Source organism: Corapipo altera, unplaced genomic scaffold, assembly GCF_003945725.1.
Source record: "Corapipo altera isolate COAL_440 unplaced genomic scaffold, ASM394572v1 23, whole genome shotgun sequence".
NCBI classification, from domain to species: domain Eukaryota; kingdom Metazoa; phylum Chordata; class Aves; order Passeriformes; family Pipridae; genus Corapipo; species Corapipo altera.
Genome location: NW_020884878.1, coordinates 19,630,063 through 19,651,831, shown reverse-complemented (window position 1 = coordinate 19,651,831; position 21,769 = coordinate 19,630,063). Strand labels below are relative to the sequence as shown.

The 21,769-nt window shown below is 41.1% G+C and overlaps 1 protein-coding gene across 1 annotated transcript; it reads right to left on the bottom strand.

The window, feature by feature from the left end:
• Nucleotides 1-333: 333 nt before the first annotated feature.
• Nucleotides 334-2,191, bottom strand: CLEC14A (C-type lectin domain containing 14A). The gene has a single exon (XM_027637965.1). The coding sequence runs from the start codon at nucleotides 2,189-2,191 to the stop codon at nucleotides 977-979; it is 1,215 nt and encodes a 404-aa protein (XP_027493766.1). The 3' UTR covers nucleotides 334-976.
• Between the last annotated feature and the right edge of the window lie 19,578 nt (nucleotides 2,192-21,769).

Sequence of the window (21,769 nt, the reverse complement as noted above, 5' to 3'; positions counted from 1 at the left end):
GAAAGCTCCTCTACAGGAATTCCCACGGGAAATCACAGAGGAAGTGTTTACCTCATTTAGCAAGGGGCACAAATGGTGAATATTTCTTTCTTTACTCTCAAGGGACACCATGGAAAATAATATATCTGACTAAAAAGAATGAGATTTGCATGATGCATTTAGACTCGAGTTAACTCCTCTCACAGTGTGGTGTGTCAGCACCTTGTCTGATTGTAAGGAAGCAACGTAATGCATACAGAAAGCAAATTTTGCGCCAACACACCTTAGGAGAAAAACTTTGTCCTCTGCTACTATAAAAAGTCATATTGTATGAAGTAAAAAACAGAGAAGTGATTTAGCTTTTACATCATCCTTTATTCTTTTCATTAGTTGAATTATGAAATTGACTCCTCATAAACCTCTCACTTCCTCAGCAATTTAATAATCTTCTAAGTATAGAAATGCTCTCTCATTTTTAAGAATGCAAGTATAAAAGAGTATGGGTCACAGTTTCATCCAAAATTATGGCAGTTCACCTCTCCAAACGTTCCAGCAATTAGAAGGAAAATTAGAGCCTCCAAGTACCACTCAGGCAAGGAGTGACTTCTAATTTACAAGATGCAAGCGCTCAAAGTGGTCCCCTTTATGCTTGCTCTAAGTAAGGCACTCAACGAAGAGGTTTTGAGAGGATAAAACCCCACAACTGTTGCAGCAGCAATCGCTCTGTCGGCCGGGATGATGTATTTATATTTTATTTATGTCAGCACCTAAATAACTGTTTTTTCGGACCGACAAAAACTCTTGACTGTCCAAAAGCTTCAAACCCCTCAAAAAGTGCCCCCGCGTCTGACAATCTGCAAGTCCTGCCCAGCCAAGTCCCATGGCACCTCTCCCTCGGCTCCCCGCGGCAGGAGAGACGCGGGCAGACGAGCGCTGGCCCGGAGTGGGAGCTGCCGCTCGGGGCAGCCCCGAGGGACGCGGCCCCGGACGCCTGGGACTAATCACCGCCCGCTGCTCCGCTCGGCTCCGCGGAACCCGCCTCCGCCTTGCTGCCAGCTTCGGGCGACTCCTTGTCCCCACGGCCCTCGCACTTCTTGTTGAAGCAGATCTTGAACACCCCCAGGACGGTCATGACCATAATGAGCAGCACCACCACCGCGACCGTCACCAGGACGAAAACGTAGTTGGAGGAGGAGGAGGGCAGCGGAGCAGCAGTCTTCTGTCCGCCGGCGGCCGCGGTGGTAGCGGCAGGCAGCCCCGCGGAACTACCGGGTGTCGGGATGGAGGGACGCCACCCCTCCGCTCCGGCACCCGGAGACTCCGTGGGGCCACCTGCGGCGGTGGGGGCCGCCTCCGTGCCCGGGCAGAGAGTCCCGTCCCGCCCGCCCGGGCTGCAGGCACAGGCGAAGCCGCCGGCGGCATCACGGCACCCGGCGGCCTCGGCGCACCGCCCGCTGCCAGGGCTCCGGCCGCCCAAGGGGCAGGGGCAGAGGGGCTCCTCTGCCACCTTCCAGGCGAAACCGCCCGGATCGGACTGGCACGTGAGCTGCACCTCCCCGCCGGGGCACGTCACGGTCAGCACAGTGCCCGGCGGGCTGAAGCCGGGGCCGGGGCTCCTCTCCTCGAACGGGAGGCGGTAGTCAAGGTCGAGAGCGCCCGCAGGGCTGAGGTCGGGGCAGGCGCCCTCGTACTGGTACTTGCAGACGTAGCCTGGGCTCTCCCGATGGCAGACCCGCTCCTCCCAGCCCCAACTGGGGCTGCTCTCGGGGACTGCCGCCAGGTGCAGCCCAGCGCAGCGTGCAGTGAGGCAAGACCGCACGGGCTCCTTCACCCAGCGGCCGAGCGCCTCCGGCACGTCCTGCGGGGCCGTCCCTCCTCCGACGCCCTCCCAGGCGAAGCCGCGGAGCGGATGCTCTGCGTGGGTGCAGACGGAGGCATTCCTCTTCAGCCCGACCCAGAGCAGCGTGGGCGCCGCCGCTTCTGCCAACAGCCCCAGCAGCAGGCGCAGCTCCGGCTCGCCGCTGACCCAGGCGAGGCCGCCCTGCCGCTGGCCGCAGGCGCCGCTGGCCGCGGGGTAGGAGGCGTTGTCGAGGTGGGCACTGAAGCAGGTGCCGGCGGGCGAGCAGCGCACCGCGGCCCGCGACGGCGGCGGGGGCCGGCTCAGGGCGCAGGCCACGGCCAGGAGCAGGCACCAGGGCCTAGCCCCCCTCATGCCGGCGGCGCGGGGTGCCCGGCCGCTCTGGTGGCGTTCGGCCCCGGCTCGGACTGGCCGCCGCCGTACCCGCGCCCACGGCCCTCCCCCGGGCCTGCCGGAGGAAACGTGTCGGGGGCCAGAGCTGACCTCGGCATCCTCCATCTGTTGCAGGGCGGGAGACAAGCAGTTCCCTGAGCCGCCTGGAAGCGGTCGCCCATCCCGGTGGGCGGGTGTCCAGCCGCGGAGGAGGACTGTGCCAGCACCGCTGCCGGGTGGCGAAGCCCAGAACCGCAGCGCTGGGAGCGGGGTCACCGACGCCGTCTCAGGCCCGTATCCCCGAGATGCCCGGGCCCGTCTTACAAGCTTCTTGTATAGCACTTCCAGGAGAAAAGTGGTCTAGCTTCAGTGATGTCTTCCTTGAAGGATGGAGGCTTCCGGGTTAGGTGAGGCTGTGCAATCAACCCCCTAGCTCCCCATATATGAGGTGATTTAACACTCACAAAAACTGATTCAAGTCGCAGTTTTCCAGCATGTTGCATCCCAGATTAGGTGCCAGTGATGACTTCCAGTAGGTTGTTCTTGAACGAGTTTAACTAATCCACTGTAACTGCTCCTCTGTGTGCAGTCCCCATGTCACCTCATTTTTACACTCCTTAGTGTTATTTCTGTATGCTGTTATCTGACATATACATTCAGATACAGCGCACATCCAGGTTTCTTCCGCAAGTATTTTATGTGGCACAAAACTGCAAGCATATGTGTGCATTTCATTTTTCCAGCTTTTACTTTGGAAGAACTCCTGTCAATGTTTTTGGTTTTGTGAGTGTTATATAATACAGATTTCTAGTATTTGAATGCCTGGAGGAAGGGAGGAGGCAAAGGAGGAAAAAGCAGAAAATAAATAATCAATCTGGATTTTTTAAAAAAGTGGAGTTCCTCAGTAGTTGCAGTCCATTGGGGCATGAGTTCTACAGTCTTGGATCGAGGCTCCGGGTGGACTCTGTCTTGTGCAAAGTGCCCTCACTGCTCCAGTATGCTTGTAGGCTCCGCATCTGTTCAGCCCTTGCTTAAGAATTTAATTTTTCTTTGGAGGGAATAAATGTGGATAACAAGTCCCATTCAGCCAGCTTGTGACCAGCCTGCACAGATTATAGACTCTAGGCCTACCCAAGATATAACACATGTTCACTGGACACCTCAAAGAATTAGATTAGAAAGACACACTGTGATGAAGCTCCAAAGCAACATAAGAAATATTTTTTTACACTAAGAATGATCATTGACCAGAACAACCTTCCCAGGGGTGCGATGGAGTCCCCCTCGCTGCAGGTTTTCAAGATGCAGTTGGACAGTGTACCAGATAATAATCTCATCTAGGCTCCCTTTACCACAGAAGGTTGGACCAGGTGATCTTTCAGGATTCCTTCCAACTTGCACAATCGTATGATTCTATGAGAGGTACAATAATTTAAAAACTTATTTCAGATTTATATAAAAAATACAAAAATCAAATAGCCTGTCCTCAAAATATGCATCTATTAGTTAATTCATTTTTGCTTTGGGAAACATATTACTAGTTGTTTCTGCATCCCCACTGGATGTACACTAGATCCCCACATGTACAGAAATTCTGTTTATTGCAAGAATTGTAATCATAAGAGTTAAAAAAGCAACAACATTTTGAAATACATGAAATAGATGAAGTTGTTTAGAGGCAAACTGAATTTACACATCCATAACTTTTTAGTTAAGAATTTCTTGGTGTACTTCTAGATGAAATCAGATTTTTGTTTAATCAAGATGTAGAGATGGTAACAGTGACCCGCCTAAAAATCTACGGTGTTGTAGCAGCTGTGTTTTCAGAGCTCTGCTGCCTAGTGAAGTTGTCACTCCTGCATTGAATCTTCTCCACAGTGCATCAGGGACTCAATGCAGAGGCATTGAACCATATGCCTGTGTGGGTCAGCATGTGGAGAGTCTCACTATCTGCCTGTGCTTTAAGTTGGAAAGATGCAATTCATTTTGCATCTAGTATTTAGATCTCTAGTTCTTTTCTGGATCTAGCTTTAAATGCACCCAAACTAAATGAACTATTGCTTTAGCCCTTTAGTTTTCTCAAGGATGTACAAAAGCTGTGCTTCTACCTGTACCTTATTATCTTGAGCCATTTTCCCCAAGTTTGGTGGATAGGTTTGGAAGAGAAGAGAGAGTGCTACAGGAATGCTTACAAGGCTTTGCCTAATATTCCACTGTAATCCTACAGCTTCAGTTTGTTTTCTCTTTCAAAATTGAATTCATTTTTTATAGCTGAATAGAAGCTAAACTTTATAAATAGAAGGGATAATCTAGAAGCCCTAAAATTTCCATGTTATGCTTCAAACCTAAGACTCTGTCCCCGGGGAAGAGAATGCAGCTCAGTACATGAAAACATTTGCTCCCTTGTTTCTCATCTCAGCTGTCAACAAGGGCATGATTTGAGCTGTCTAGGGTGATCTCTCCACTGGGTAATTGATGGCTACTACCAGCTCATTTCACACAGGCCATGACTTTAATTTCTGAGGCTATATTTGAACCAACAAACTGGCAAACCAGTTTAGAAACAACAGGCTAGCCGCCAGTGCCCCGGGCAGTTCAGTCTCATTGGGGGAGCCCATAGTGCACAGAAAGATGAAAACACTGTGTGCCAAAGCCAAAGGCTTTCACCAGCAGGAGATAGAGGCGGTTGCTTTGTGTCTGCTTTATCTGCCTGTATACCTGCTCTTCTCTCCTCTGGCTACCCCGGAGAGTCCTACAAAAGCTTTTAAAACTAACAGGTCTACTAGATTTCCAGAAAACAGCTCTTCCTCTGGTTTGTATTATTCTTTCTAGTTCTTACTTTTAAGTAAATAAGAATTCACTCTTTCATTAAGTGTCTTCATGGGGCTTTGCCTGAAGAAATCATTTTTTGGAAGAGAGGATTAGTTACACACAAATGCTGGTAGCAGTCTGTCTGTGAGGTGACTAAACTTCTACATAAAGAAGTCTTTATTACACGAATGTGAATATTATGATTGATTGATGAACCCTAACATAGGTGTTCTTAGCAGTAAAAGCCTTATTTAGGTGTAGTCATTCCTTAGTCTTTTTCCTGTGTAGATCTGAGTCCTTGAAAAACCAGTTGTTTGCTTTGACTGGAATTTTATTAAGAGCCATTAGGTTTTTTTTTTTCATTGTGTAACTGTATCTGTTTTATTATAATATGTACATTTTTACTAAGGAGTGATGAGAGAAGCACTGAATTAATAAAACTACTTTTCTCTTTTAGGGTAGATTCCTTTTGCATTTTTATAAGGTAAATTAAAGCTATTCTTTTTGTAACTAAGCAGAAAATATGTCAACCGTATAGCAGCACATACTTTTCTACTGCTAGGGCCTAAGGGGGTGTATTTTCATTAGAAGTAGCCTTGTAGAGAGATACAGTATCCTGATCTTACTAAGAGCCATATTTTGCTTCTCGGAGGTAAATGGATGGTGCAGTAACTTCTCATCCCCAGAAGGGATACAGAAAAGTGTCTGGAAACAGATCTGTCTACCCATCATGCCACAAAACCTGGATGCTGTGTCTAACAGGAGAAGGCAGCTGCAGCCTCTCTTTTCTGCTAGTGTAAAGGAGGGCCGCTGATGCAGCTCCATTTATCACCCAGCCTGTACAGGTAAACTTATTGCTGTCTGTTGCATGATACAGATTTCTTTGGGGTTGGAAACTATGGAGAGGGAGCAAGAGTGGAAGATCAATAGTATGGCAGCATTGCCTGTTTGCACAACTCCAGCATTTTAGCTTGCTGCAACCTTGTGGAGTCTACACTAGTTGGCAGTGGACAGTCTGTACTGTCCCTACGAGCTCTCTCCTTCCCTCTCGTCCCAACTCATATCTCTATTGGATCCAGACATCCTTCTGCTGAATTTTTTGCGGGTGAAGTCAAAACTTACTCTCTATCTTTCAGTATTCTGCTAAGATATGAGTAATAATTTAAATAACTGAATGTAAACATATATTTTGAACAAGTGAGAATTGATGTCATTTGACAGTGTGCCTCAAAAATTATGGGTTAAATCCTCCTTTCCTTACTGTTTCATGAAATTGGTATCTGTATGTAAGAAGTAGTTTATCAAATAATAAGACAACCCTACATTTCACATGTAACTTGTGTTTAGGCAAAAAAAAAGTATTTTCTCACTAAACAGTTATAGTCTTCTTTAAGAAAATACCTAAATTTTAAAAATAAGATCCTCTTGAAGTCAATGAATGTCTCATTTCAACAGTGTGACAAGATTTGCATGAATTTCTCTGCACTCAGACAAACAACTTGCAACAGGGAGTAAAAATAGCAATTGGAATCCAGCATGCTTTGGTTACTTTTCCAGGTAACAGGACAGGAAATGAAAATAAGAAATTTTATCTTATTGTAAGAACTTGCACGATTATAAGAATTTAATTATTCACTTCTGAAAAGGGCTTCATAGATTACAAGGTTCACCTACAGAGTCTGGAAAAGATAACCCAGTAGGGGTCATGCAAGTTCCTGTCTACTGTAATAACAGTTTCCAATGACATTATGACATAGCTGTGGGACTTCTTTAGTAATAAGGAATAATATTTAACTGCTTTTATGAACACAGTAGTATATTTGTTATGTTTATGACATGGACATAAAATATAACTAATCCTGACTTACTAGGGGGATATTTAGTAGGTGAACTGCAGGTCCCTTCCAACTCAGAATATTCTGTGAAATTTGTGAAATCTGTGATGTGGCTGTAGCATTACCCAATATGCATATGTTTGCCTTAAAGCCTGTTCAGTTTAGATGTTCGTGTTTCCATTACTAATTATGCATTCCATTCATCTTTAATGAGTTAAGAAAGATTCCAGGGAGGGGAGGAAAGGGAGGGGAGGGAAGGGAAGGGAAGAGCAGGAGAAGAGAGGGGAGGAAAGGGGAATGGAGGGGAGAGAAAAAAGAGAATAAGGCTGAGAATGCAGGGTAAATTGAGGGAATAGAAAGCTGCAGCACAGGATAAAATTAGTAGGCAGGAAAACAGGGAGTAGACGCAGAAAGAAGAGAATAGGGAAGAAATCTAAAGAAAAGACAGGAGAATAAAGATCATTCACCACCATTGAAGTACCAGAGTGGCAGAGGGGGCTGAGAAGCCATGTCCCTGCTGCCACTGCCTGGTGTGGTACGCGTGCTGGTGTGGGAGCTGGTGCAGCTGACCACAGGCAGGTCTGCACAGCTGGGCAGTCCCCACACAGCAACCTGATGCCAGGTGATGCAGGGCTGTCAGCAGAGAGCAAATGACAACCACAGCTAAAGTAAGAGGCAGTTACCACATAAAAACAGCCTGTGGTTCTTCAGGCATATTCTTTTAGGCAGCTGAGGGAGACCCACCGTGTGCTGAGGGAGACCCACTGTGTACTGAGGGATGCTCGCTAAAGTAGCTTTTTAAGCTACTTTGTGGCTCAAAGACCATCCTTAGAAAGCATTATTGTCATAATGAGTTCTACACCACCTTTATGCCATTTCCTTCCTGGTCCACGGGGATGGTATCACTAGCCTGTATAAACTATAGGGTTTGGAGGCCTGGAAAAATGTTGAGTACAGTTCTGATGTCCTCTTATCCTAGGAAAAAAGCAAGCAAAAGAGGAGAATGAGAGACTAGTTTAGATTTACCCATATCTTATCAGATGTTTCTAATATTTTATCAGATTTTGACCTAAATAAAAGCATTTTTGAAAATCAATGAATTTTCATTTGAAGTGAGAAAACCACACCCACATTTTTAGTAACTTCCTATATTATTGTATTTCTACAACAAAATTCTGGGACTGGCAGCCTTTTTGAGATGAGGCAAAGTTTCCTCAGGAAATAAAGTAAAATAGAAGGAAATCTAGTGGTAAAGAGTTGATTTCACTTCCTGGCCTTTTGCCCAGACTGACCATTTGAGAGAGTCTTGAAGTATTTGCTTGAAAATGGGCAAGGGATAGAGATTAGTAAGAATAAATTCAAGAGAGTGCAGCTGTGAGATGGAGAGGCAGCAGATGCTTGTCTACACAAGCAGCTAATTCAAAATGAAAAAAGTAAAAGGAAGGAAGAATATTCCGAGCCTAGTGAAATAATTCTTTTTAGGAAGTTTATGGGAGATAAACATACCTTCTATGGAAACATTTATTGCCATTCTTTTTGTGAGACTAGACAGACTGAAAAGGCTTTAGTTCACTTTACTGATATGTTTCCACCCTTTCCCTTTTTAAATAATGGCCCTTCTTGAAACATTTCCTTTTCAAGAAAGTCTGTTTTAAAGGTTTCTCATTGTTTGCTTGCAAGAAATGGAAGCAGAGTATCTGTATACTACAGAAGGGGGAGAAGATTTCAAGAGGATCTTAATGTGTGGCATATGGCTTTTTTTCCTCTGTTTATCATGGTAAAAAGGCCAACAGTGCTGTTCTTTGCACTTGTGTGCTAAATGTGTGTTCAGCAATACTTATCCTTGCTATCCTAAATGGCTCTATACTCATAAAATGGTACCTAGGAGCCTGAAATTTTACAGGAAATAAAGCCAAGAGAGTTCTCTATATGCTCTGGAAGAAGTCCATTTTAAATGCAAATAGGGTCAAGAAGCAAAATTACTATCTGCCTTTGGACTTCCCACACACCAGGATGTGGAATATTCAGGACTGGGCTGCTAGTCTGTGTCTAATTAAAATAGGAAAATTAAATTCATATCTTAACTTTATTTTCCAGAAATGATTCGTGGTCTAAGTAGTGGATATGTCTTACCTCCACTTCTTTCATGAGAAGGTTAAAATCCTAGCAACTCTGACAGTTTTTCACAATTTAAATGAAACAAATATCTCTGTTATGACATATGAGAATGTTGTTTTTCAAAGATTAAGGCTTATCAACACAAAAGGCATCAAATCAAAGCAAACTCATTTCAGAACACAGTCACATATTCCATACATTAGCAATTATACATTCACAATTATTGATCTACATTTTCACCCACAAGCAGGTTCTGTTATTTTGATTACAGTTTTTAATTTTTGTATTGGGGTTGTGTGCCAGGCTCTGACTTGATTGACTTATTATTTCCATTAGATTATATCATATAATAGCAGCACAGAGACACTCCTTATACTGGCGGTATGAACATCTCAGGGCTGCAGACAGTATGTGAACATCATAGAGCTGTGCAGACTGACTCCCACCTGAGCCTGTCATTAGTCTGTTCTGTGGTGGTTATGTGTATGCAAAAGGAAAGGTGCACATATGCAAATTGCATACCCATTTGCAGTGGGTATGTCTATACCCATTCTGCCCATATCTGAACATTTCATCCCCAAGTATTCTGGGAATCCTTGATAAAGATATGCATTCTCTTTATATGACAAAATAAAGCTCTAACTACCGGTTAGCTGAAGACAAAAAAACCAACCAAACAAAGAAAAACCCATAACAATAACAAAAAAATCTTAACATCCACATAAACATATTTAAAACAAACCATGAATAATAGGATGTGAAAACAAAAAGTGTCCTTGCTTCATGACGTCATTGAAAGTGATGCCAGCCAGAGGCTACCCTTGAAGATTGTCAGAGTGCAGGAATTGTCTGTGAAGGGAGGGACAGTCATCACTACTCTGCTGGTTTCAGATTTCAGCCATCATGTACTTTGTCTGCTTTTATGTGGTATGAAAACACAGTCACAGTAATTTGTGCTTGGTGCTCATCAAATATACTATAATGCGGGGAAGAGCCTAGGATCTGCAGGAGTTTAATTTATGTACCAATGAGCTCTACAAACAGGCCAAGTTCCCTAGGAAGTTGGTTCACAGTCAGCAGTGTTTTCACAGAAAAGGCTGGAACCAGCAGTGCATATTGCGTGTCATTACTTTAGCTGCCCATTATCCAGCTGCACTACGTGGCACTTTGGTTCGAAGGGCCTTGGTTTTATATTAGTTGGATAGAAAAGGTCAATAAAAGGTGAGAGACAGTTTAATGTGAATAAGTAATACAGGAACAAGAGCTGCAAGTGTTTGACCCATCCCTGATGATGTGATATTGATCTGAACTAGAAATGTCAAACCCTTCTCCACCCAGAGGTTTCGAAATGTTTCTGATGTGTGTCAGTAAAAGATAAGAATTAAACCAAGAATATATTAGCAGATGCCATAGTGAATAAAGCATATACAACCCAAGAACAATAGTTACTGTGTGTTAGGTACAAATAAGATGTTCTTATTTGGCAGAGCATGTTCTGCTTATGCCTGATCCCCCAGGGCAGGCTGGGCATGCCAAAGAGGCTTCTTCTGGGAGGAGAGATCAGGTACAAGGAGACTGTATAGGAGTAAGGTGGCATGTTCGTGGGACTGCATCTGTGCCCCACATGGAGGGATGGAAGAAAAACTTGAAGACAATGGATTTGCTCTACACTGAATTTCCACCCTATATATTTTCTGACTGTCCTTCATATTTTACCCTGAGAACACCCAACTGGATACATAAAGGACTTTAGGCATTGTGCTACCACTTCCAATTAAAGAATGGATCTTCAAAGCCTCTGCTATGCCATGATTTAACACTCTAGAGGCATCTCCTCTACACACTCATTTTTCTTCCTGTAAAGTACTTTACATTTTTCCCATTAAACACGTGTGCAACTTGACTTTACACTTGACAAGAATTGTCCCTTCTGTATTATTCTTATTCTTTGATCTCAGATGAATAAAATCAGCTTAGTTTGCCTAATGCATAAAGCCTTGCACAAAATGCAGTCAGCAAAAGGATGGAGAAAGGAAATTCTGTAACCTGAAAGTTAAGGCATTTTTCATGACAAAGCAGAGTTACTTCTGCTGCAGTGATATTTCTGCATTTTATATCCACTGAAAAAAATTGTCAGGAGAGACTAATACAGAAGCCCAACTAAGATTGATGGATCTTCTCCTGAAGCACAGGTTTTTGCTTCACATCCCTGCTCCATAGTCTGACAGAAGAAGGATTGAACATACATCGCTGACATTCAGGTAAGCATATTAATCACTGAGCTGTCTTTTACTTTTTCTTTTTCTTTTTCTTTTTCTTATTTAGAGAGACTGACTCCATACTAGTTTTTTGATGTATCGGAAAGCAACACTTGGGGATTTGGACTAAACAAAACTCTCTTCCTTCCTTCTTCCCTGACAGAAAGGGTGTCAGTATGTCTCCATCTTTAGACAACCTAGGAACATGGTGCGTTTGACAGAGATTGTTCCTTTGAAGTCAATACTAAATTGAGGCCTGTCTACAACATTCAGTTTGTATTCCAAAGGAAAGAGCTCTTACAGAAATATCTAGAGAAACAGTGCTCTTGGTCAATGTGTTCTCTATTAGTCTTTTACTGGTCTGGACCAAGATTACAATGTTTGCTGCTATAAAGCCAGTGAGAATCATCCACTTTTAAATGTATTGGTTTTAGTCTTACCTGTGCTTTACACCAGTGTATAAGAAAAGGGATTTTTATTCTTCAGCATTTAAATATTAAAGAAAAAAAAAGAAGGAAAAATTACTTACTTGAGTAATTCCCAAAGACTTTCTATGTCAGCATAATAAAATTTAGGGGAATGAATATACCTAATCTTAGCTAAAATCTCAACATTATGTTTTAAAAAAGATTCCCAAGCAATTGTGACTTCAAGTCACTGCTCACAATGGATAACCTTTCCAGGGAAACAGGATGGGGGCTTGGTTGCTGTTTTAGATTAAGCCAGCCTCCTTTGGTGAGAGATAAGCAAGGGAGAGAGGCAGACAAGATAAAGCTTCCAACTCTGAATCCTCTTGCCAGACTGGTCATATTAGTTACTACAGAGAGACTTTGTCCTGTCCTGACACTGTAAAGATTAGCTCACCAGTTTAATTATAATTGGTCATGACACATACACAGGGTTTTTTCTCTTTTTTTTTTCTTTTTTCTGATATGAAGGGACTATCCCATAAGCACAAGAAAAGTCTGTAAGAGCAACTGAATTTTCAGTTTCTTTCAGGAAAATAAATTAAACGGGATTAAGGAGTCCTTCAATAATTTAAATTGCTCTCTTTCTAGGTCAGCAAACGTTACATGAAACACCCTTCCTTAAAAAGTAGGCTTTATATAGACCTTTAGCTTTAGACTTCAAATTTAGACTTGTATAGTCTGTAGTCTATAGTATAGTTCATTACATGTATCTATGTAATGCCAGTTCAGCGGTGTGCTTGAATACATTCATTGCTGATATGGTGGAATTATGCCAACTGGACCAGAGGACTGTGAAATTCTTCTCATTCCGAAAAGGATTGAACAGCTTCTGCTGTTCAATAGTCTTGTATGCTTGTCACCATTAATCTTCCCTCTAATTTATTTCTCTGTGTGTGACAAATGACCTCCTCAATACCAATGTGAAACTTGTAGCCCTAATTCACACAAGGCAAGAAATAGGACAGCAAAATATACGAGTGTGCAGGTCCTTTCTCTTGATATTCTGGGGCTCACTCAGTTCATGGTGCAAGTTGCTACAGATTCATGGTTTCTTCATCATGTTAGAAAGTTAAAAAAAAATTATTTTGCACTGTAATGTATGCAGAACCCCAGATTATACTGTCTCCAGGGAAACGTAGCTGCATCACTGATAGAGACCTCTTGTGCAAAAACCTTGAGCAGACTGAAAATGCACCTTCCCAGTCAAGTCTTCACTTTGAGATCTGTCATTCCACTAATAGGTAAGGAGAGAGAGGGAGAAAAGAGAGGCATTGAGAGTATTCAGAATTATCCTTTATGTAGTTGGAAGCAGTAGCACACCTCCTGCTCAGGAGGAAAATTCCTAAGAAGAGCATCTTGCCAGTCTGGATCTATCTCTGTGCTCCTGAATTCTGGTAAGAAGATATCAAGGAGGATGATTGAATTAGGTTTCAGGGGTGGGAGAGCACCAGAGCACCTGGGAGACATGTGGCACATCTCAGCACAGGCTGTCCTGGTCCATATGTTTGCAGGTTAAGGCTGTTGCAGATGGACTTACAGGAAGCTTGAACTTGTGTTGACCTGAGACATTATCACCCTCCATACACATCCTCCCTTTAGCCCACTGACCAGAAGCAGTAACCTCAGGGGGCTAGGATAAATCAATGTATGCTAGTCATAACCCTGTCACATCCAGATTTCCTGACCAATGCAGTGGTCCCTAGTAAAGATGTTCATGGCTACAGCTGCACCTGGCACAGGCTGCTCACTTTCGTGGCTCCTCTTTTAGGCATGATTGCCTGTGCAAGGAGTGGGAGCGCTGTCCCATGGCTGTGTCAAACTCCTACGTGCAGTGTGTAATACATCCTCAAATAATCAGGCACAAAAGCACAAAATTAAACTTTCAAGGAATAAAAGTTCATTGCTTTAGTGATGAAAGAAAGTGAATTCGAAGAGTGAGCAGGCTTGGGTGGAATGGCTTCACTCTGAAACCTGAATAGAGAAAGACAAATACTTTGGAGCAGAGTACCATTTTTTTCTCTATAGTGCCATATTTCCTAAGGTGTCTTATTTGACCCCAACTTGTACTCCAGGCTGTGCTTTCTAGAGCATCACTAGTGCACATAAGCACATAGTACAGATCCTCTGACTGAATGCACAGGGTCACACTGCAGGTAAATTGTACCACTTAAAATAACAATCCTCTGTGCCTGAAAAGCAGGGTAAGGGGCTGAATGAGCAGGGATCATATCAAAACAATAGTTGAAGGCTGAACTGAAGTGATCTGCTCAAGTGAATGCCCATAAGAACACCTGTATGAATATGCATATGTAGAAAAAAAAATCCTTACTCCCATTAAAAGCAGTGGAATTTTGCCATTGGATTCAGAAAGGCTCAAATTCCATCTAAGGCATGTTGGAAAGTGTAAATTAATGGTTTCTGTAAAAGACATTGAAATAGAAATATCAAATTTCTTTTCCTTCAAAAAGAGAAAACAGCATTTCTATTTTAGAAGAATGCATTAAAAAAAAACGCTTTTAATTTGACATTGTCATGTTACTACCCACAGCAGAAATGAAAATTGGCTGTTATCCAGTGACAGAGAAGTAGGTTACTGAAATTACTGAGGCTTTACTGTTCCAGCATTCCTCACACTAAGCCTGATTTCTGTTCTTTAGATAAAAAGATTTTATATGGTTCTATAGAGTAGCAGGCAACTTTCCTATTATCTTCAGATTATGAGCATATGCAGATTATAAACATCAAAAAAACCAATCTATACAGTCTGGAGAGAGACTGGTACAGAGTATTGATGATAGCCTAAGACTCTTCCGCCTCATTGTCCTAATGCCATAATTCTTATCTTGGATAGCCTCAGGATGTCCTGCCTATGTGTAGGCAGAATTCTCATTCTGCAGGAATTCTCATTCCAGTACTCATCTGCCTAATAATACCTAAAGCCTTGATGATCATGGGGCAGTATGCACTGTAGTTACCTATGATGCATAAAGTCTGCAGAAAAATATCAAGCAGTTATATTTCCAGCATTATCTGCTTTACACATACCTTCAAAAACAAACTATAAAGAAAGGGCACAAGAGTTGCGTTTATTGTCTTGATTTTATGTGTATCAGCTCTTGGCAGGACTGAATGGCAGTGAAATCAACATTCATAAATAGAGCAAGAAAAAAGTTCATATAATAAGCTATTTATTTTGCTCTTTGTTTACAATTCTTGTGAATACAAAATTAAAACACTAAACAGCTGTTATCTCCTGTTTATGGTTTAGAGCAAAAGCCCAGCAAACCCCAGAATTTTACATAGTTCCACATCAAAACCATGATTCGAGCCTATCCTGATCCAAACAGAACACACTCCTCTCCCAAAATACTGATGCAAATGGGAAAAATTTTACTTCTAGATTTTTGTTGGTTGGATGTACTGATAGCACCTGGAATGTTTTAGGTTATGTCCTCTTTCCATAGCACAGTCTGAACCCCTTAGCAGAATCCTCATGGGCAAATATTAGTATTCCCCTTGAGGAACACATTCTATCACAGCCATGTTCTCCATTTATCTTTGTCCTTTTTTTTTTCTCTTTTTTTTTTTAACTTAAAGCAACAGAATTGCTTTCTATCTTTTCTCACAGTCTTGAAAATGACTGTGACTAACTAACAAAGCTGTTGAGACCTGAGGCAGCTGTACTGCTGGTCTACAAGGAGCCAGAGAGAAAGCCATAGCTTGCTTTCTGTGCTTAGAAAGCACACCAAAGAGTCAGTCGGGGGAAAATCACTGCTTTATCATGGTGACATGAAAAGATGCTTAAGAGCACATGTTGTGGTTGGGTCTAAACACAGTTATGTAGTAGAAAATACTTGTGAGGGCTTTAACCAGTAGATCTGCAATCCTTATTGAACTGGTCTTTACAATCTGTGCCCTTTGAACCCAAGGTTCTGCAGGTATCCAATAGGAGTTTTTTTAAACAAGCAATGGAATAATCTTCTATTACACTATGACAGTATTTTATTGCTGGGTGATGGCCCAAAAGCAGTTTCCTAAACTGTTTCAAATTCTTTTAAAAATACAGTGAAGGAAAATACTGCTTTTTAATGTTAAAATTCAAAAGGCAACATCAAAGGCAGAGAGAGAGTGAGTTCTATTGCCCTAATAGAGATGTATTTGTAATAGAACAGAATTCTGAATCTCAAGCTTAAGTGTATCAAGTACCAATATCAACAGATTTCTCCAGAGATCATAGGCAGCTATGTTAGGTAAAAGACTAAAGCACTGTTTCTGGAAGATGTTGAATTTCCCTCAACTCTCTTTGAACTCAGTGGGAAAGATAAGGGTGTTCAGGGCAGGAGAAATTATAAAGGTATTGGATAATGGTGTTCATCATGTTGCTTTCTAAAATGCAAACTCCTCTGGGTTTCTTTTTGTCTCTCATCATTTCTAGATTATAGCTCAGGGAGAGGGTAGAATATTAAAATACCATCCAATTTATAATTGCTTACTAAAGTCAATTCACAGATGACCTTGAAAAAGAATTAATCCAGCAAGCTTATAAAAGAGGATGACCCAGTCATTCTGATTAACATCAGAGCAGGAACAGTGATGTGGTTGGACTAAAAGAAGACAGAGAAGATTAAAGCACCCAATATATTAAAGGATTTCTTTAGAAATTTCCTCTTCCCTTGCATCTCCGCAAAAATCCACAGATTCCAGTTAGAAGTATAAATATGTTATAAATTCAGTATCTGTTCAACAGCTCTTGCTACATGTAAACCAGGCAATTTCAAATTCTGTCAAAGTATTATTGGCTAAGATTTTTGCATAATTAGAAGCAGACTCTCTCTATGAAAATATAAACCAAATTTATGAACATTCAAGAATCTAGAATTTATTTCTAGGTATATATTCCTGTCTTTTAAAGCAAACTTTTATTAAGTCATTTTACCTTGGGTGAAAACTGTGAGGAAGAACAGACAGGTGGAGGATGGTGAGAGAAAGGGGTTTTCTCAACACTGTTAGAAACAGGATAAAACTGGATGTCCTAAATTGTTAATACTGTCTTTAAAATATAGAACTTCAAGGTTTTTCTTTAAATCAAACAGTTATGCATCTTCAAAAGTGTCCTCACCAAGTATCTGGAAGGGATTGACTAACATGTATGATTTTGTAACGTCTAGAGTTTAGACACTTAAATGAGTGGGGAGGAGGGAGAAAAATCTGAAATCAGCTTTATGGGATGAAATGGAGTCTTAAGGGAACTGCACACCAAAAGGAGCCTGAGTGGCCTGTTACATAATAGCCATAGTTCAGCTGCTGTGGTAAGCTTAGTCAGACTTTCGAACTTTCTTACACTTCATGACTTCCTGAGAAAAGTTTTAAAATAAACCGGGAAAACTTCAGGTGATATGAAATGGCTGCACTCTGATCTTGTGTATTTGCCAGAAAGAAAGTGCCTCCAATTCTGAGTCCTACAGCTCCTTACTAGTGTTTCCCAAGGGCAAGAAGGCAACCATATTCAAGTCTTTGGAAACTATGTATTGAGATTTACCTTCAGGGCAAAACCTTTAAAGTTTAGTGCTGACTTTCATAACCTTCATGTCAGATGTAAAAATGCAGTACTGTATAACAATAAAATCAAAGAGCACAAGCAGTAGGCATACATCCTTTTTTTAATGAACAAAACATTACACTAAACATACAATTTCTTCCTCAAAGTACTATGAGTGACAAAGGATTGTCATGTTTCTTAATGTACTCCTGGAGGCTTTCCTATGAAATATGTAAAATCCAAATAAAAAAGACGATAGTCTTGCAGAAATGTGAACTTTGTTTCAAATCAGAAACAGTACACCTGCTCCAGTGACTTTTAACCTAATTTTAATCTTCAGTGGCCAAAGTCTTTATACAGATGTTAGAGAGGGAGAGGGAGTTATCCCTGCGTTTGAAACACTAGAAGAGAAAATAATCTGTAGATGATGGCTTCTCCAACACTTAATGTAGGGTTTCTGTCAGACAGAGCTGCAAACACATAAATATGAGTGAGTGAGGAACAGGTTTTAGTCCTGAAATATTTTCACTTTCACTTACACTCTTTATGTAAATATTGTCCCCATTCAACAGGAATCCTTATAAAACCAAAAGTAAAGGAGCCAAATAACAGACTGTTGTAATTCTATGTGACTTTCTCAACTGTTCATTATTAATGTCTATTTAATTACACCAGTGTATACAGTTGTTATTAAACTTAACTTGGTTTGCAGCAATCCTTTACACAATAGTAGACTGAATATGAAAACACAACATTTAATATTAGATTTACTATCATTTTGGGGTTTTTGTAATTGATCAATAAAAGTAGCTATGTCTTTGGATTGCAAAGAAATTGAGGTTTTAGTCCATGTTTTTAGCTAAGTTTAACTAATAATGATTAAGTTTATTATTTGATAGTGAGCCATTTTTATTTTGCTCTGTGTCAATTTAATGATATTTTCATTTGATTTTAGCTGTGGTTTTAATTTTAGAAATGATACACTATTGGAAAGTATTGTCAAATGTATTACTTAACCAGGCAGATAGTGAAAAAGAACTTCATGGTTAGCAAGTCATTACTGTTCTCATATCCTTCAAAACCAAATGAGTTAGAAGTGTACACTTTCTTTGGAGACAAGGATTGCATTTAACTACACAGATCTACACATTCGGAAGTGCCCAAGCCATTTTTTATGTTACTTTAATTATGTGATACATCATAAAAGCAATTTATTATTGGGAAAAATACATCATCCTTATTTGAATGCAAGTCACTGCCACTCCCTAAATCCTTTTTTAATTTTTCCTCTCAAAAAAGGGAACCGAGAAACATGTATTATCTCATTCAGTATGCGATTTTCAACAGCAGCCAGTACCAAATGCTTAAAAGAGACAGAAAAAAAGACCCTTGAATTAAAGACTAGTGAATCTACTGAAGGTATTTTGGCACAGCTTGCCTAGTTGGACTAGATGATGTGAGGTTGGACTAGATTATCTTTCAGAAGCTGCTTTCCAGTCCAAACCTTTCTATGATTCTATGAATATAAGGAAAGATAATATTTTCAAGCATTATTTTCTTCTAACCTGGAGAGTTCACTTTTCTTCTTAGACCTTTAGACTGTCCCAGAACAATCCAATACATAAAATTTTACATATAGTCATATCTCGCTAAGGCTCCATCCACTGGGGACTAGGGATAACATAACAGTTATAGCTATTTCTAAGTTTCATACTTGTACAGTACAAAGGAAAAGGAAAAGTAAAACTCAGATTTAATTGTGTCATTGCCTGAGGCATTAAGGAATTTTGTTAAACACCAATTCATCATGCTCTAGTTATACAGCTGGGGGATAAGGCTCTGCTTCACTCTAGTGATAAGTCTGTCTTTCTTCTCATGCTTGACAAGCTTAGAAACAAGTATTAATGCAAAATTTCAGAAGTGTCAGTTCAGTCACTCTGAGGGATCAAACATGAAAAATACAGTTTGAGAAGCTTAAAAAAATCAGCTGAAGTTTCAGACTATCTGCTCTAAGGGGAGCTTGAATTCACAGAAAGGTTTGCAATAGTCTGGTCAGATCAGGAAAACACAGCAGCTTCTATTCAGTTTTATATTATTTTGTATAAGAAATTGTCAATTTGAATGTATAAACCACAGCTACCCCATGCCTGTACTTTCAGCTTATAGTCTTGGGAAAACTGTTACTGTTCATATTTACATACATTTTTACTTTGAGTCATTGATAGTTCCCTCTACACAACAGTCATGCTTATGAGCAGACATGTGTGCAATGCTTTATGAATACATGCTATTAATATCTAGTTATAATGCTACCACAGGTACATTATCAAAATTGCTTTATAACAATGCAAATACAATGGAACAAGAGCTGCTCTGAAGGGTGGGTGGTGTGGCCAGATGGGCACCAGTGTCTGCTCTCTCGCTCACATCCCTCCCCAGTGGGCTGTACTGCCAGTGCTCAACTTCCCAGAAAGCTTTCCTTTCCTCCCACACCTCCCATCACCCCAGCACAGCCTGCCCAAGTGGGTTGCTATGAGTCCATTACACAACTTTAGCTAGCTCCCTTTGGAATCCTGAGTGAGTAGGCAAGGAAAGGGGACCTACTAGACCTCACAGCCTGTAATTTTATTGCTGCTTCTGTTATTGCTTTTCCTTTACTAATGCCATGTGATAAGGTTGGTAAACCAGTGGGAAGGACACATTGTAGGTTTCATTAATCCTTTCTCTTTGGAAAACTAGATGTCAACTGTTGCTTACATTTCAGGCTCCATTTTCCCCTCAGGTGTAGCAAGATCCCAATGGGTTTAGGCAACTATCAGAATTGAGCATTTTCAGAAGTTTCTGGCTCCAAGTCTGACTGTTGCAGTGTTGTTCCCTTTTAGCTGAGCAGAAACGTCTTATCTTTGTTCCTGATATATGCCTGGGCTCTGTTACAAGCTCACTGTGCTGCTTAGAGATGCCTTGCTAAGGCTTACACACAGTTCTTTTCCTGTTGCTTCTGGTGCTGCTGAATAATTCTCCCTGTTTCTCTAGTTTCTTAGCTATGGATGAGCTTCTTGGTGAACAAGAAAATGTATTGCTGTCTAGAGCCCTGATCCTGCCAGGTTAGAAATGCTCTCAGTTCTTAATAAATCATGACTCCAACAAATGCTAGGACTGCCTGTACACTGTAGGACCAGAGATTAGCACATGGCTCCATGTTACTCACTAGGCGGTACTAGACATGCTGCTGTCTTAAATCCAAATGCTTTCTGGAACTGCATTAGTAGCTCACATAGCCCTAGCAGGAGGCTTTCATTTCCCTGGTGGAGGTCACTACCCTTAACCTTATGCTTAGGCTCCTGCAAGAGAGGTGATTTCTTTTCCAGACCTTGCTTGAAATGACTATTTCAATATTTTACAAAATGGTTGTTTATTGTAATACTCAAATGCGTTTAGAAGACAGTTCCCAATGCTATTCCTTCTCTAATAAACATTTGAAATTCCAGCATGGTGTCTTGTGCTCAGCTCATTAACATCATCTTCCTCTTTAGTTCTTTGAGTATTGCAGGGAGGGTAAATCAGCTTTAACTGGAATCAGCAGAAGCACTTTTGTATGTTTTGCTTAATTGGAAGCCAGATGGTTAGACATTCTCTGCCAGGAGAGACAGAATGATGACTGCCCTCCTGAGAGGGAATTGAGCCCCTGATTCGTTTTCCCTGGATTACACAGTGACTTGGTCACAGAGAGACTCCTGTGGCACTATTTGTAGTAGAAGGAGAATCAGCCCATGTTTTTGAATTGTGTCTCCCAGACCAAATATGTAAGTGATATAAGCAAAGTAGGTCCTACGATATTTTAAAATACTACAACAAAGCTCTTTATGATCATAATTTTTATTAAAAATTGAGTGAGATCAGAACTGGACATGTAATTTTTCAAGTTTGTATCTTCAAATAGTATTGATTCATTCAGATTATATGACCTCAAATCTGTTTGTGGTGATTAATAAAATATGTGAGCACAAGCATTAACTGTTTTCAAACTGCTATTCACACTTGTTCATTTGACAGATTTTCTGAGCAAGAGGGTATGACAACACTGTTTATGCTAAAAAATGTTGGAGTTTATGTTATGTTAAACATTCCTGTTATAGCACAAGCAATTCATAACATCATTTCCTTTTTACTCAGTAAAAGCAACCTAATAGTATTGTTTTGCAGTAACTATTTCAAATTCCTTTGCTATACTAATAACTACAAGAACATTCAGAAAAGTAATCATCATTTATAACACATTTAATTTAAGGAGAACTAGATGTTTTTAACAGCTGCTCTCTTACTCCGTGATTAGACTACATAAAAGTCTTTGGTAAAATTAATGATGGAGTATTGTGGCTTCACACCATGCAAGGCTCAGCACATCCTCTTCTCTGCTGGTTTTAGGGAAAAGCTATGTTGAAAAAAAAATGAGGAACAAAGTCATCCTCCTTTTTTCCCCCTTCCCACAAAACACCTTTGAAGTCTTGGGCAGACCACCCGAATCCCAG